This window comes from Frieseomelitta varia, unplaced genomic scaffold (assembly GCF_011392965.1).
Source record: "Frieseomelitta varia isolate USP_RPSP 00005682 unplaced genomic scaffold, Fvar_1.2 scaffold_217, whole genome shotgun sequence".
Lineage (NCBI taxonomy): Eukaryota > Metazoa > Arthropoda > Insecta > Hymenoptera > Apidae > Frieseomelitta > Frieseomelitta varia.
In genome coordinates this window covers 565,340-583,742 of record NW_025109939.1, presented here as the reverse complement: position 1 = coordinate 583,742, position 18,403 = coordinate 565,340, and the positions used below count along the sequence as shown (strand labels likewise).

The 18,403-nt window shown below is 33.9% G+C and overlaps 2 protein-coding genes across 8 annotated transcripts; one reads left to right on the top strand and one right to left on the bottom strand.

Moving 5' to 3' along the window:
- Window positions 1–7,979: 7,979 nt before the first annotated feature.
- Window positions 7,980–8,642, top strand: LOC122527443 (cytochrome c oxidase copper chaperone). The gene is made up of 2 exons (XM_043651650.1): window positions 7,980–8,234; window positions 8,422–8,642. The coding sequence occupies exons 1-2, from the start codon at window positions 8,122–8,124 to the stop codon at window positions 8,504–8,506; spliced, it is 198 nt and encodes a 65-aa protein (XP_043507585.1). The 5' UTR covers window positions 7,980–8,121; the 3' UTR covers window positions 8,507–8,642.
- A 467-nt stretch (window positions 8,643–9,109) lies between these two features.
- On the bottom strand, window positions 9,110–18,352 carry LOC122527441 (zinc finger-containing ubiquitin peptidase 1-like). 7 transcript variants are annotated; one of them, XM_043651648.1, is made up of 11 exons: window positions 18,208–18,352; window positions 15,753–16,549; window positions 14,423–15,627; window positions 13,174–13,409; window positions 12,417–12,673; window positions 12,032–12,335; window positions 11,493–11,920; window positions 11,015–11,411; window positions 10,817–10,944; window positions 10,513–10,736; window positions 9,110–10,401 (listed from the first exon to the last, which is right to left on the bottom strand). In XM_043651648.1, exons 4-11 carry the CDS (start codon window positions 13,377–13,379, stop codon window positions 10,357–10,359), a joined length of 1,989 nt encoding a protein of 662 aa, XP_043507583.1. In that variant the 5' UTR covers window positions 13,380–13,409; window positions 14,423–15,627; window positions 15,753–16,549; window positions 18,208–18,352; the 3' UTR covers window positions 9,110–10,356. The 7 variants fall into 7 exon arrangements, with proteins under 7 accessions (XP_043507583.1, XP_043507578.1, XP_043507579.1 ...); XM_043651643.1 differs by having other exon boundaries at window positions 11,015–11,417; window positions 18,208–18,348; XM_043651644.1 differs by lacking the exon at window positions 18,208–18,352 and adding an exon at window positions 17,433–17,450 and having other exon boundaries at window positions 11,015–11,417.
- Window positions 18,353–18,403: the final 51 nt, after the last annotated feature.

The following is an 18,403-nucleotide window of genomic DNA, read 5'->3' as shown; positions in this document are numbered from 1 at the left end:
TTAACCTTGACGAAGGAATCGAAGAGTGTGTTCTTGAAGTAATCCCGTAATCAATAATAATTGTAAGTTAAATCAGACTAAAGAATATCGTAATGTTGTGAAATCAAATATTCAAGAAAACATTTCTTAACATTGTTATGAAATGATACAAATAGACTATCAGTTGAAACAATTGATGGTATTTAACACTAAAAAAAAACACCAGATTTCCTGTATGTATCCCATCTTGTATACATAATTATAATTACTTAATCAAAACTTAATAGCTATTCTATTTATCTTGTCGTATTTAATGACTTGTTTTGTTGCAACGGTAATGATCGTAATTTCCATTTTTGGCCAATGATCGCCATAAGTTTATTATTCGTTTAAGTACACATGATCGAAATAGAGAGTTGAATAATGTTATAAGTTAATTTTCCACCTCCATGTACAACCTGGTTTTCCGTATATAATATTATCGGTAAAATACGTTTAAACGAACTACAAACAATTTCATTATTGTACATTTACATTAACATATGCTCTGTTCTCATTAAAATATATTAACTGGCATTCCCGGCCATATTCAATCTACCTAAACACAAGTCCAGTTACCGTTCAATTTTCACAATAGCCTTGAGATTCTGATTAACATTATTAGAGTTCAACAACTCGAAACATAACTTCTGACAACACAGTTGATCAATACAACGAATTGAGATGTATTCGTTGGCGTATAGAAAACGACCAGTGGGTTTATAATGAGGAAACTTCGATAACAAACTTCAATGGAGATTTGCAACTCCACTATAATGTTATACAAAAACCAAAACCACTCGATGAAGCAATTTCAGAACGGATTATAAGAGCAACCTTGTTTACTCGATTTCAACTGCCAAGCAGGTACATCGTATCACAGTGAACAATGTCTGTACAAATATATATATTATTGTCTCAGAATATCAAACAATGGATTCTTCCGTCCAAAATTTAGCATAACTCGCGATAAAAATTACAATTTGAACAATATGTTTTTGGACTTTCACTTTATAATATAACGCAGCGGCTGAATAAAATACGTTAATCTAAACATAATTTTTCTCGTTTCTTTATAATTTATAATCACTCCCTTTGTATATTGTAGTTATGTTATCACAAAGTGATAAGAAAAAATCCTATCTAAATATTAATAAATTACTATTTTATCTTTTTCAATGTCATTGCCATTCGACTGATCCTTCTTTTATATTTTTCGCTGCTTGTAAGTTACAACAAAAAAATTCAGAGAAATTCTGGAAACTCGTCTCGAATTTGTTATTTTATTATTATATATTATTTTAGCATATTCCTCGAACGTTAAGACCCTACCAAGTATTCTAGGAGAGAAACGGAAGTTTCAACAGTAAATGAAAGTAAATTTACCCTGAATCAATTAAACAGTCAAATATTTTAATTGTCAATCAGAAATAGCTAGACTGATTGATTTCATAAATTAAATAAATCAATATAACTGTAAAGATTTGCTAGAGTGCGAATGTCTTAAGCAGAATCTTTATCTTAAGCAGATAGATTTCATAGAACTTTCTATATTTAGTGCATTCTACGTACAATCTTCTCTTGTTGATCAGAAAGATATGTGAAATAAATTTAACAAAATATTTTTAATTACCATTTATTTCCACAGGACCCAGGCATCATTCCATAGTCCATGTTATTCCACCTTTCATCCATTAGAAGTTGATAAATCTGTAACAAACTTATTTGTTTGATTATTAGTTTAAAAAACTTAACAAAGAAATTCCACACCACTAAATCAGTCCCGACATTTGGAAAAATAAAAGAAAATGAATAGCCAGAAGGGCTAGACTATTGAAAAGGAAACCGCGATACAATAGCCAGAAGGGCTATTAAAAAAGAAGCATGTCTTACTCAAAAATACAATAACCAGAAAGGCTACTGTACAATTATCAACATTATTAACCCGCGCAAAAAACCGTATCTTGTTTCGCAACACTAATTCACTAACACTAATTATGAAATAGAAAATTTTCAAAATCAAAAGCGAAGAGTGCTTCACGTTTAAAATTACCGAAAATAAGCAACGTTATAGATCTAAGCACTCATTTTTAAAAATGCGCAACACTAATTGCGACGCGTCCAGTGCAACCATGCTGGAGGTTGCTGATGAATGACCACAGCTCTTGTAGCTGTATCAGGTGATCCAGGAGCAGGAACACTTTTCCACGAATTCAGTGGAAGAATTTGGGCATTTTGTAAACGCAACGCTACTTCAAGAAACGCGATCATTCATTATCGCAACACTAACAGAAGAAATAATTGGAAATCGCGATGGAACAATATCGCAACACTAACTCTAAAATCAAATTCAATAAAAATTATTATTAAGAGTATAAAAGTTACTGTATAAACAAAAAGCTACTTTAAATATTCTAACACTCTAAAATTAATTAATAGCAATGACTCTACAATCTAATTTAAAATAATAGGAAATAAGATTTTACTATGTATAACTCTAAGACAATTTCAAAAATTCACAATCAAAATTCCTAAAGACAATCGCGGTATCGTAATTCGCAACTTTAAAGCAAACATGATTGTCATTTCTTCGCAACTCTAATTCAACCCATAATTGATCTCTCGCAACACTATTAAGAAAACTCGCAATTTGCCCAAAACAATACTGGAGAGAAAAAAAATACACATACTAAACAACTACAGATACTAAAAGAGCATAGTGACAAAGTAGTAACAAGAATGATTTCCCATGCTCTGGAATCATTTTAATGATCCAGAGGATGAGACGCCATTTGTTGTGACCCTCTTCGTGGCAATTTGCCGGGCCTCTTCGGCTTCTAGCCCCTTCTTTCTTCGAGCGCAATGCCCGCTGAAACTTATATTTAGCTCGAGTCTTTCTAATCGCAAACCAAAAAATAACTTATAAAGGTGAAATAAAAAGATAAACCGCGGAAGCTGACCCCAATACACATGGACGACCATCGATCATAGTGATCGTTGTCCGTTCGCACGTGCGTGCTCGAGCAATACCTACATAAACGTTCGTTTCGGGACCTACTCGCGACCTATCCGCGAACGCGACCGCGATACTAAATTCGAAAAATCGAAGAATAAAACCAGAAACAAATGGCATGCTCAATTTGTACCAATTTCACTGTCGATTTTTCAAATTAGATTTCCTGAAACAGGTTGGACACGCGAAAAAGGAACACGCGACCACAGACTGTGCCAACCTGCCCGGCCCTACCTACTTATAATTAAACACATTCACACCAGAAAGTAAGCTACCTATCCTAAACAGNGCAATACCTACATAAACGTTCGTTTCGGGACCTACTCGCGACCTATCCGCGACCGCGACCGCGATACTAAATTCGAAAAATTGAAGAGTAAAACCAGAAACAAATGACATGCTCAATTTGTACCAATTTCACTTTCGATTTTTCAAATTAGATTTCCAGAAACAGGTTGGACACGCGAAAAAGGGACACGCGACCAGAGACTGTGCCAACCTGCCCGGCCCTACCTACTTATAATTAAACACATTCACACCAGAAGTAAGCTACCTATCCTATTCAGGGACCCTATATTTAAAAGATGGCAAAAGAACAGGCACACCAACACACTCTCTCCACGGTTCTCACACATACACCCGGGCGCAACCTAAACTAGGGAGGACGTCCCGGGACACCTCCGACACCCGAGTGTCGCACGCAACATTCACACTCTAGTTTACGTACCATTTTCCTGAAATCGACTGATGAAGGCTAATGACCATTGCGTAAAATGTAATAAAAGTACCTACAGATTTCCTTTGAATTAAATATATTTCGATATAATAAAAGTACCTACAGATACCTTTGAATTAAATATATTTCGATTTCAATTTGAGTTAAATACGTATTTACGATTCTGTTGTACAAATATTTACAATATGTACATTATCTGAATATTATTGGAATAATTGGTACAAAATTTAATGATATATCATAAGACAAACGACGCAATTTCACAGCCTAACCACACATACAATGTGAAAAATACGTCGCGCACGATTCATTAACGCACCATCAGTCGCTAAAAAATTATTAAACTTATAAACTATAGTCATCATGCCCAATGGCTTTCTCCCACCCACGTAGCACCTGAGCACGTGAGTGAGATCCTGCCAATAAACATGGAAAGGGTTAAACCTGAAAATCCTAAATTAAAAATAGGATTAACATATTTAATATAATTATAACGGACTAATATTGTTTTGGTGCTGCATTTTCTCATCTTATTTCAACTTTCAATGACTTCACTTTATAATTTACTTTTAGTAATTTAATAAATTACTGAAATGCTGCATTTGAGTAAAAGTAATCAACAATGAATAAATTTATTTAAAAAGAAACAAAGATTCAATGCAAATAATATAATAATGAATGAGTAATATTGGACTTTAAATAGAATATTGATAAAAATATCCTCAGGCGATCCTCGAATCAAAGCACATTTTTGAAAACACATAAGAAAAGTTCAAAATCATTGCTTTGATACTAAAATCTGCCTGTCGCGAAGTGTTTTCTTGCACATAAAACTTGATACATTCTTGGACGAATAAAATATTCAATTTCAAATTTTATATTTCAAATTATATTGAAATCATATTGAATGCAGAAATAATCTACTTCAATATTATCATAAACTGCGAATTACAATTAAATGTTATTTGTAATTAAGCAACTATAAAATGTATTATCATTAATAACTTCAATTAATAATTGCAATGCTCACAGTAACGAAGTCGGATGGTATCCGACTTCTCCACTACAATATATTTAAATTGTATAATTGTAACATTCATCATTTATTGGATTACAATGAATATTTATACATATTTTATTTATTCACATAGATTGTATATAAAGATATTTGTATTGATATTTTATCTCTATCTCCAATTGATATTTTATTTTTACAAACAATTATATTGAATACTATTTGATTTTACAAATAATTACAATGAATATTTATTTGCTCTATGATCTTCAATTATAGTAATATTATGTATAGTAATATATATCAGTATTATATTCATATTAGATATTATTGTATTATTAATATTCAAAAACGCGATGTGCAAGGAAACCTATCCTGAACTAGTAAATAAACCATAAATAAGAAAATGTTACTACTCACGAGTATAATAAATACCCGTGGTCACTATGCTCGTTAAAAATTCTACGTAATACAACCAGTCATCCGTGTCGATTCGGATCTTTCATCCTACGACATGACTGAATGACCAGAGGAACAAAAAAAGCATGCGACTCACGATTAGATGCAAATAAAATTGTCATTGATTATGCTATGCCTCCACAATCATCATGAAGTCTGTCATCAAATCTTGGAATTTCATCAAAAAAGAGTGAAGACTGCAAGGAATCTGTAAATGTGTAAAAAAATATTGGATATTATACATAAAATTATAACAATAATATTCAATTTAAAAATAAAAAATTTGAACAATTTATGAATTAATAATAATTAATGTAAAAAATAAGAAATTAAATTCCAAAGTTACTTACATTCTTGGCTTTTGAGGCACCTTTAAATCCTTTCCAGGGAACAGGTAGAGGAGGAAGGAATGACAAACCTTTAACAAAATAAGAATGATTATAATTTATGTATTCTAAAAAACATAGTGATAATACTTCAAAAAATTTGAGATAAAAATTATGAAAACTATAATAAACTTTAATTATTACAATAATTAGAACTAATATAAATATTTAAAAACAAACTTTATTTTGAAATAATAATAATTAAAGCAAAGTACAAAAAAGAGAATTAATTGCAATATAAAAGTACTCACATGTTTAGTTTTGAAGCACTGCTGCATCCTTCCTGAAGAGCAGGAAAATATGGAAATTGTGAGAAACCTTCAACAAAACGTACAAAATATTATAATTTATGTTAACAAACGTTAATTGTTTAAAAAAGTTTAAAATAATGAAAATGAAACTCCATTCAAATTTGAAATTTTAATAATAATAACAATTGAGATTTTAATAATATTTAATTACTGTAAAAGTTGAAACTTTAATATGAAATAGAAAGTAATAATAGTTGGAACAAATAGATTGGAGTACAATATACAAAAATACTTACATTCTTAAGCTCCAGGAGAGGCTGTATCCTCTTGCAAAACTTGTGACTACCGAAAGCGAATATTTAGAAAAAAAAAGAAAATAAAAGACTGTTAACGAGTCCGTGTAAGTAAAGATCGGTGAACACACTGACTCTAATTTCGCGTATAATTATTATAATCAAATTTAATAAGAGTCACTGCACTTTAAAAAAATACTCAAAATATGACGAAGCAAACACTGACTCTAACAACCGCATTGCGCGCGGTCACAAAAATTCTCTGAAAGAAAAGCTTTATTAGAGGATAGGAGTGTTTGTTTAAGAAAATACTGCTTTTATTAAAAAATTACTAATTAATTAACACAGATAAAGAAACATGATACTGAATTAGTATATTTAAAATATTATTATGAATCGTAAAATATTTCTTAATATTGTAAAATACCCAATATCGTAATAATAATATAATTGTTTCAAAAGAATCAGTTCTGAACGCCCGCCATTACGGTTTCAAATATACGTTATATTATTCCAATATGGCGTTCTTTTCTTGCTGCGCAGTTTTGTATGCGCGCCATTACGGTTTCAAATGTACGTTACATTATTCAAATATGGCGCATTTTTCTTGTCTGCGCAGTTCAAATGCGCAGAATTCAAATCAAACGAGTAGCGTCCTTTCTCGAAAATTGTATAAATTACTAAAAATAATAAACAAAATTCGCATAAATGTTAATAAGATGTGAAAATATTTCGATTTCTTATTCAAATCAAACAAAATTTAGAGAATCTATGTCAAATTAATATTAATAATAAAGCAATTCGAAATTTGATATATTCAAAGTTATTTCTTTAATTTTATCTAATTTCATCTTAGTATTCTCAATAAATTCTGGAATTATTTGTAATTTTGTAATATTATGTATTAATTATGTGAATATTTTGAATTAATCGTCAAAAATATCGATCAAAAATCTTATCTGCAAATATGGCATCCATTTCAATTTTGTGAAATCTGCTCACTGTTGTTTGGAAGATATTCTCGTAATTAACAGGTGATCTGAACAAAAGAAAAGCAAAATATTAAAACAAATGTATGAAATTAACATCAATTAATGAAATAAGATCGAATGAAGTCAAAATGAATGAGATTAAACTCGATCCGAAATCAACTTTTGACTTTGACCGTTACCGGCAAATGTAACCGCCAAATAGATACTAAATACACTGTGTCACTAACTAAGAGTTACAAATTATAATAATATTCAACAAATAAAGAAGATAAAGTTAATTGTAATGTATAAAAAATAAAATAATAATTATAAAAGTATCAAGGTCAGATACCTAAAGAAAAGAAGTACGTCTTGACACAACAACATTCGGCACCGCAATAACGCCCCGCAGATCACGTACGCCACCAAAGTACTAATGGAATGGGAAGACTTGACTCCCCCTTCCACCTAAAATTGCGCAGAAGACAGACATTTTTATGCGCAGTAGAAACACCTTGGTCAACATATTACAGAAACCTTGAATCAAAATTTCACAAAAAATATATAAACAATGAATTCTTGGAAATTCTGCAATATTTTCACACCGAACAGACGAATAGACGAATATTATATACATACGCTTTTATAATATGAACAATATAAACTCCAAAATTTTACATTTACAGATTACTGTTTTATACTAATTTAACTTGGACAAATAAACTTGTTTGAATAATTATGAAAAATAATTAAATGTATTGCGTATTGGTATATACAATCATCCCCATTAAGATCCTAACGTTGCTTATTAACGTTATTTTACGAAGAAATGATTGCCTATACTTTGAATTTCGCGAAAATAAATGTGGAGGCGCTGGAACTAGTATGGCTTTACCAGTGATCTTACAATTGGTCTTAAACGCATAAACAATTATAAAACATTTGATACAGTACGAAATATTGTACTCGATATATAACAATGGGCATTATAAATGACAAACCAAGTCAAACCGTAAATGCAGGACCAAAATCTGACAAACCATTGAAACCTTGTTGTGCTTGTCCTGAGACAAAGAAAGCAAGGGATGATTGGTATGCATATATATTTAAATATTGAAGAAACAATATTTTTATTTCAAATATCTTAATTAAGTTCCAAAATTTAAATCTAATTCATAGCAGAATCTATAATGTTGAGTTACTTCTACTTTGTTCGAATTAACACATAACCTCATCTTGAAACAACTACATGTATTTAGAAACATTAATTTTTTTTCAGCATTATCCTCAAAGGTGAAGAAAACTGTAGAGATTTAATAGAAGCGCATAAAACTTGCATGAGATCACTAGGATTTAATATATGAATGTAAATTATCTGTACATTATTAATTATTATGTAACAAAAATGAAGTAAATATTTACTTTGTTTAATTAATTTAGTATTTCTTAAAACAATATTAATGTATTAAGTATTTACTTTAGAATTAAACAAATTATTTTGTATCAAATGTGTTGCTTATTTCAATGTTCTTAGCTTTACATATAATATGTAAGCTTTGAGGTGAAAAAAATATTCTGTTTCTTCAATGGTATAAAACAATCACACGTAAATTGGGAATTCTAACAAAGCATATATTTTAATTTGACATGTGAATAATTTGAAGTTTCTTTACACTTGCTTAACAATTCCATAGCTTGTTTTGCTTGAACATTCCAAAATGTTGAACATATTTTTAATGAGCAATATGACAAAATATAATCAATAATAATTGTATTTTTGCTGTCAGTCATAATGATTACTAGTCCTACTGAGGAGAAAGACAAATTTTCACCCAATTAGTGCATTTTATGAATACTAAATTACCAAAGCTATAAAATGATAATACATTTTCCTCTTAAAATATGTTTTACAGTAACAAACATCAAATTTTTCAATAATTTTTAAAATCTCGAAAATAACAAATGTGTACACATGTGTATCAATATAATTTATAATATACAATAAGTGTAATAATAATAACAATAATGCTGATGATTATAAATGTAATAATAAAAACAATGCAACTTGTCATACAATGTACTCGTTGTACAATGTCCAATTAATGGACTGTACTATGTCATTCTCTGATTTCCTCTCACAACATTGTGTTTGACTTATAAATTAAGGTATGGGTAGCCTTAAAGTAATTCAATAATTAAATAGAATATTCATAAGTAGTATGAAAGTAGTTGTACTTTATGTATGAGTGAATGAAGTATAATATAACGAAGTGTGTGTGCAAGTATGTGTATATGTATATAGATAAATGTATATATAATGTATGGAAATATATTATCTATTCTTGCAGACACCCCAAAAACTTTGTAAAAGCAACAACAATAATAAAAATTGATTAGAGAATAATTTCTTTAACGGTATATATAAAATTTGTTATCGCCACGAGCATTGCGATGTATTGTTATTGGTACTTTTATTGACTAAAAATTGACAACATTTTGACAACAACGTTTATTAAAAATGTAAAGTACAAGTGAAAAAGAAAATAAAACGCGGACAATGCTTTCTTTAATATTTCGATCACATGGAGTGTCTTCAAAAATATTTAGAATCGGTGATTAGCATTAAATCGATAACAGCATCACAGCTACGAAAGAGTCTCATTTTTTAAGCTCTGCCATGGCTTTTTTCGCTGATGCAACCGATCGGCATAGGACGATTGGTCGACTAAAAATTAGCACAGCCTGTTCGGTGCGACGAAAATTGAGCAGAACATTATGATCAAGAAATGGCGATCGAATTTATTTTGTCTTTAAAATTCATCGTGACGGTAACTTTCTTTCTCAAGCACACATTCTAATACAATATTTTCAGAGCCGATCCTGAATTTAAAAAAGATCAATACGCGCGACATATAGACACCTTTTTTTTTTTAGAAATTACAACTTTTATAGATTCGTCGGTCAATTTTCCAAAAATTCTGAATCACGACGCAGGTTTAGATACACATAATTTGAGGAGCCGACATATGATGGCGGAAATATGCAAGAATATATTGTTAAATAATACTTCTGCAACTACTACGATGGAGCAAATCTCCTAATGATAAAACCTAGAACATTGCGGTCATGTAACTTTAAGGATGCTGGATAAAATTGGTTTGAGGCAGTCTATCGTCTTCCCAAAATATTTAATTTCTTTTCGAGCCAATAAATCTCACCTATCTTGCGGCACTCGAATCAAACGTAATACTTTGCTTTCCTAAAATTAGAGATATATTTTAATTTGAAGAATAATGCTCTTATAATAAATAATCATATCTGTATAATAATAAATGAAAAAATAAGAGTAAGTAAATATATAAAAGCTTACATGATATTCTAAATCGGTTTCCATGATACCAGTAACAGCAACGACTTGATACTGTCTTGCTTTCATTGCTGCAATCGATTTGCGTACCAAACGCATTGCACCAAGTGCACTACTTGTACTGTTAAATTGTGCCATTTGTGCTGGACTATGGCTTGGATCAAGTACTAACATTGTTATTGAACCATCTCTTAACTGTTCTATTCCTATTATTGTTCTACTATGACCTAAAAATAACGATGAAATTTAATTTCTTTCTTAATCTTATTTCTATTCTTGTTTTTCTAACTCCCTTTTAAATTCCTACCTTGATGCTGCAAATAAAGAGGTGGCTTAAAATCATCGCACCGTTGGAAGTATTGTAAAACCCAATTAAACATTTCCGGATGTCCGCCATCAGAATTAGTTGGTGTATAAAAATCTACCAGCTGGCATCTACAATAGAAGTATGTTATACAATATGATTCTAAAAGATATAATAACCATATAAATGAAAAAAACGTACTTTATTCTTAAACTAGACAATAATATGACTACTTCTGTGGGGCCAATCCATTTTCTGGTGTTCACTAACTTTCCTCCCAATTGTTCAGCTCCTTGAGTATCAAAACCTTGGGCCCAAGCCCATTCTATCATTTTCTGAAGTCTAGAGATCGACGGTATAGAGCTTCGTAGTGGAATCTTGGCAGAACTACCGCTACCCAGACCAGAATTCCATGCTTTATAAACTAACTCATTGTACCCTGTATGTTGTAAAAGTGACGAAATTAACATTTGCAAATTTCTATAACCACATCCCCATCCTTTATCTCCATAAGTAGTAGCATAATGGTCTACAGTAGAACACATCCAGGTGCTTAATACATTACTACATGCTTGACTGACAGCTCGTATCTTGGGAACTAATCCTATGCAGAATCGATAAAGGAATAAAAAAACATTCTTAACGTTGTAAATAAATATACTCAAAGAAAGTTAATTACCGCGTGTACAAGAGCTGCCATCATCGATGCCGCTACTTTCAGCGACTCTAAGTTCGGTCTGTCTTTCATAATAATCGGCAATCGTCATTTCCCCTGAATATACAGCTCGCTGCATATTAGTAACGCTTTGTTCTCTAAAATTCCCCTGATTGTCCATTCCATATTGCGCCCTTAGCATTTCAAATTCACGTTGTTCACGTAATTTTCTAAGCTCCTTCTCAAGTCTTTCCATATCCTTTGCTAACATTCTATCAGTAGACAAATCTGGAGTTATAGGAGATGGAGTGCACTTTTTACTGAAATGTTCTTCAATATGTGCAGTTAATTCGTCGCTGCTTTTAAATGAAGTACTGAAGCAAACTGGACATGCAGGTGTATCACTACCAATAGTTGCTTGAGCTGATTGAGAACCTGCGCCATTTGCAGGGCTGTGTAAAATAAATAAAACATATAATATATAAATTATACTACATTATCAACTGTAGACTACAATTCATACATAATTGTTATACATGCAATATATATAAATTCTATTTCACCTCAAAATATCTTTGTGTTCTATATTAACATGTAATTCAAGATCAGAAGAATTTGGAAAAGATGTGATGCAAAGAGGGCAGTTAAAAACACCATCGCGTGGTGGTGGAGATTCAGGTGGAAAGGACGGCGAAGTGAGATCAAAATGTTGTCTGTTGATATGCTCTTCTAGCCTTAACGGACTGTCAGAACTGTAGGGACACATAGGACATTCTTGAACTGGAAGTTTTGGTGAAGCATGAGAACGTAGTTGTAAATTTAGGCCTGAACGCAATGGAGACCCATGCCCAGCTGCACCTTCAATAACTGGAAAGAGATTTTTATTTAATTTACCTACAATATCTTTTTTAGCTATGGATATTAAAGTTTCATTTAATTCTTAAGTACCATTATTAACATTTCCAATGTTATTATTGTTATTGTTATTATTAACATTCGCACTAGGAATCTGTGATTCCGCTTTTGGTACTTCTTGCTGTTGTTTAACACGTGGAACACTAAATGAACTACTCCAACCATTTTGAAGAAGTGGAGGACTTGGAGACATGGTTGGGGAAGGACATGGTCCACGGCATTCATCATCTCTTCTATCATCCACTAATGAATCATCATCAATGAATGCCATCATGTCATTCTCTGGAGTACTGTAATAATTAATATAAATTATTATTACTAAATACATGAATATATATATTAAATGTATATGTAAAAAGTATTTTATACTTTTTATGGTCAATATCACATTCTTTTTTCCATTTACAGTCTTTTATCATGTTTCACATAATTTATTTGAATCTGTAGAAATCAATACATAATCAAATAATCAATCACAAAAGTTTAGTAAAAACCAAGTTTATATACATGTGTAATACAACTATAAAAGTAAGAATATTGAAAGCGAATAAGATTTAATTAATTATAAAATAAATCAAAGTATGAAAAAAAAGAAATACTCTGCAAGTGAATATTTTCGTTATGAATTCACAAACTTTGTATACAATGTATATCATAGCGACATCTAAGGCCCATTTTTGCCGCCATTTCTCTCGCAATCAAAATAGTTTAAACACTTCATGGTGTACTTAGAGAATATTTATAAAGAAAATAACATATATAAACGAAAATATAATTGCAATATATATACCTTGGTGTTAAGTAATCGAGATGGGCACTGTTAACGTGGGTCAACATTTCTGTTGGCGAAATTTCACCTAAATCGCAGAAGGGGCAATTTGCGGCTCCTTGAAGATGATAGAAAACCATATGAGATCTCATTTCTTCGTCATTAAAACCTTCCAGGCCGCAAATTTCGCACGTGTAATTCATTTCCGGTGGTTTACTGGCCGCCATTTTTATTATATACAATCAACACTTACTGATCTATAATAAAAATAAGAACGTAAATTATTAAATTCACAATCGCACAGATTATTTGCACAAGATGGTAATCAACATGTATCCAACGTGTCCGGATTGAATCTTCGCTCAGATATCAAATAACTGCATCGAATAACAAATCATTATTAAACGATGCAACTAACTTTATATCAATCCTTGAAAATGTATTCAAAATACACATCGTAGCACGATACTCTCTTTGACGAAACAAATAGCAAAGATGTTATTGGTTTAGCCAGAGTAACTAGCGACGGTGCATCAAAACTGCACCGTTGAGTATTTTCCTCGGAGAATCGATAATTGAATTCAGGGTCGCGTACAAGTGTCTGCGAGTTGTACCGTGGTTACTCGTTAGCTTTCTCGCGAATTGCATATCACGAACGCGTGGTTCTCGACCCGTAACACACGAAAACACCATAACACGAGCACAACGACTCGTTTCCGATGCATTGTGTCGGCTGATTTACTGGCAAAAGCCCGCACAACTCATCCGTGATGCAACGATTTCCACGAATGGAAGACATCCCAATACGATGGGCCGCATTTGTTGAATTGTGGTTTCCGCGTGTAGGAGAAAATGTAACATGACTTCTCACCTCCGCTTCCCTTTATCATCTGTATCTGTCTCGCTACCGCGTTCGCGTGTCATTCAATGAATTTTCGTAGCCGGCGAGAATCCCATGGTTTTTATTTCGCGTATACTTTCGATCAGAATGAACCGCGACGACGATGGCGACGTCGACAACCACGGTCACAACCAACAGAGAGAATCAAAGGTGAAGAAGAGTGCACACTTTCGATGTCGTTTTTCACCAAGCGGAGGTCGCGTATCTTTTCGCTCGCTCACTCTCGAGGAAACTAGGCCAGCCAGTGAATCGCAAGAAGAAACGAGTACACGTTAGGTTGCTGGGTTGGGTTGACCCATTTAGGGTCGCGGTTAACGCGTGCACTTTCGCACTCGCGTTTCTAATTTTTTCCGTAACTATCACACTCACCGAATTAATAAGGATCTGTTTGAGCGCGCGGCCCGCTTCCAACCCCTCTCCACCAAAATACTTTTCTTTTTTTCACACAGCAAGGCGTCCGTGCAGGCCAGAGTGCCTAACACGGCGCCTCGTTTGCTTCCATATGACAGCGCCAATCCACCCTGACACTTTCACGGAAAGAGTTTCTCGTTCCACCACCCCACCGTGTCGATCCTCCGCCACTCCGTCTCTCCAGAGGGTTGCGCTTCTACAGTGAATTTTGCCGAAGGCGCCACCCCCTCGCAAGTCCTCGCCGCACGCAGTCGGTAAACCTCTCTGCGAAGCTTTGCTTTCATTACTTTTGTTTCGCTAAATTTCTCCTCAACTTTCGGATACGATTCAAACATCGTTCGCGAATCATTGTAATCTGTGACTTCGTACAATTACTTTTTTTAGGGCCAACTGGATTCAATTTCTTTCACTCGCTCGATGTGAACACAATTTCTTCTAGTTTCTCGTATCGTGCATAGTTTCACGTGCGAAGTTTCGCTTACAATTACATCTATTCGAATCGAGAGAACGACGGAGAATTTCGTTGCACAGCGAATTTTCACGAGAACAAATAGCACATATATCAGACTACAATGACAATGCGCTCAATGGAGGCAGTTTCAGCGCGCAGACTCGAGATATTTGAATCTTATTTATGATGCACGGCGTATATTTCCGCGTTATGGAGGCCGCCTTTTCTAGCTTTTACACGGCGCTAACTCGCAGATTTCTCGTTGTCGCAACTAACGAGATCTATCGAGAAATTGCAATTGTTCAAATCGAGGCTATCGACGATCCTAAACTTAAGATCTTAACTTAGAATCCTACTATTGCAGAAAATGATCTCCAATAGCCAATACATAAATAAATATACAATTAAATTTATACTTTTAATCAAAATCTATAATCGTTTTGTTGACCTTTCGTCTCAAACGTTTTCTTTACGCATGAGTTCGAGGAAGTTCCGAGACATCTCATTTTTCGAAATTGGCATTTATTGCCGGCTCGATGCGTTCCAATTTCTCTCATTGTATTCCTATTGTTTCTCGACGACAAAGTTTTCCATAATGACAAGCCGGCAAACGGTGAAACAGTCGACACGGTGCATTATCCAAATCGCAGAACACAATCAGCTTTCAATGGTGTAGTTAATTTCTACGTCGTGGCATTTTGAGATGTAGAAACTTTCATAATTTGAAGAATCCAATCAATCGTACATGCAAAGATACAAAGGAGATAGTTCATCGTAATACTACGCTCGTGGTATAATAAATAAGAGAAAAATCGAAGTTATCCAGGTGGAACAAACCTCGCGTTGCTCCTATTATGTAGTGTAATCAAATGAAGGCAGGGTACTGCGAATTCTGATCGTGATTAAGACATTCCTTGGGCACGATACAAAACGTGCGAGAAATTTACGCTAGAAACTCGATTTCTCACGATGGTCAGCGAGAGTTGGTCCTCGATTTCTGTCCAATGTTCGATGCTAGTTCATTGACATGCAGCCGACGATTGACGGAGGATGCAATGTTCACAGAACTATTTGGTCTTTCCCCTTGGTCGCGCGCTTGTCCTGTCCCTCCTTCTTCCTTTCGCTCGCTCGAAGGGTGCGTGAGTCAAATACTTGAAACGTGCATGCACGGAAAGTAAATTGTCAGCAAATTCATTTCACCACCAGACATTGCCCACGATGATCGATTTGATCAACTTTGACCAATTTTAAATTGAAAAATCAATCTTCGACGCCATACGTCGGACAAAACTTGGAATATTTCTTATTCTTCTAGAAAAATTGAGAGTGATAGATACGCGTGTATATGACATATGTATATATACTGTACTTGGAGAAACGAAATTCCTGCACGTAATTCTAGTTCTGTGACTAAAAATTATAATTCCTTTAGAATGTTTTAAAGATCATAGAACTACTACAGGAAATTGGAATTCATAATTTCTGATGATCTGATGGATGCACAAGATGCCGTCCAATTAATGCTCGCCATAATTAATAACCATTGCGACTTAAGTGAGTTAAATGGAGTCGAGCGAAGTCCGTGTTGCAAAAACGTTTCTGACATCGATAGAAAACGTTGAGGCAAATCATTTCTAAAACAGATGGGAAAATTTTCATGTAAAACTTAAATTAGATTAAATAACAGAAAATATACATATCGTCATATACATGTGGTATTCGCGATCTAATAATAATAATAATATTAATCTAGTAATAAACGATATGACAAATGTTCTATTAAAACGAGTTGAAATACATTGAACAAAAATTAACAATACTATGCTCCTAATTATTTCCATACTGTCGAAAGTATCGTGTAAGTGTGCAACGTGTAGCTGATTATGTGCGATCAAATATTCTTTAAAAAAACACTGTTCAGAAAGGAAAGCCTGAAGAGTTTTCTAGCCGCAAATGTCTTTGTTAATGGTTAAAAAAGCTGGAACTGGCTCGTAAACATCGCGAAAATAATGCCATCAACCGTTCATTTTGCAAATTAGTCGTCGAGCGTAGCACGTTACATTAATAATAGTCTTTACAGCGTACAAAGTGGCAATGTTGCACCGTAAACCGGTACACATTCGCACGAACTTTTGCGAGGTATTTGTCGATATTCAACTCGGAACTGGTTTTGGATCCATGGATCTTTTTCCATCCCGTCTATGAATTACGAATTTCCATCGACGTCTTTTGCATTTCCCACCAAGGCCACGCGACCATCTCGCCATTCACGAATTGTAATTACACGGCTATACGAATCGTATGATTACCGACGATAAAATTGTTATCGCAAATAACGGTCTCATGCGTTGGGTGTGCGTTCACGATGAAATAACAAACTCGCACTAAGGGGAATCATCAGCGGAAAAAAGTGAATAAAGATGCAAAGGAAGAGAGAAGCTCGAATGAAGAACAATTCATCCTCGGCCTACGTGCAGATTGAAACGGATTTATCGGCGGAATAAATTAATAAATTACTTGGCGAGTCGATTCGCGAGGGGTTCGAACGGAATCCATCCCGTAGCGACGCAACCAAGCCAAAGTTCCGTCAAGGAATCTTGAAATTATTCAATCATGCAACTTTACATTTCCATTTCCAGTATTGCATCAACACTTAGATATTGCGCGTATATTGCAATAATAATTACGTTTCACGCTTACGTAAAGACAACTTGATCTGTTTATTCCCTATGAAATTGTACTTGCTATACAATAATATGCTATTGAAAATAATATGTACCTATCGTGCAGAGAGAGTAGAGTAAATATTCTTGCTAGAGTGAATAATTTCAGAGAATGAATCATAAGTCTGTCAAGACTCCTTAGTAGAGTGAACGATACCCGTGTTTCAACGACAGTTCACGACAACCATGCTTGCTTATAATACATCTCAATCGCTATCAAAGGAAGTACAGGCAAGTACGGGTTATCAGTTTATCCAGTATAAGAATGTTGCTTTATACCCTACGAGCAGAGCTTAGCTGGTTCCTTCGAATTTATGACTTTCGACGAAATCTCGTTTCGGAGTACAGTGACCGTTCGGCTAATCCGTTTGGGTCAAGATAACGAAATCGTCCAGTTCACGACCGATATCAGTCGATATACGACTCCGAACTTCCTTCGTCTCGTCCCCTACTGCTCGAGCGAGTTGCGCGTGAAAATTTCTCAATTTTGAAATGCAAAAATACGCAATACGATCGAAAGAGGAAGGAGCCGCCAGGCTTCTCGAAACGACAGACGAAAAAATACATACCGGAGGATCGTGTGGGTACAGCCCGAAGATGTCACAATAGCAGTTGCACTGCGTGACAACGCGCCACGCGTCTTTTCCCTCCTCCCACACGCAATCGCTCCGTCCCTATCTCGCATTCGGTTCGCTCCTCGCCTTCTTCTTTCTCTGCCTTTCTCTCGTTCTCTCTCGACATCGTCTGGTCTCTTTCTTCCTCTCA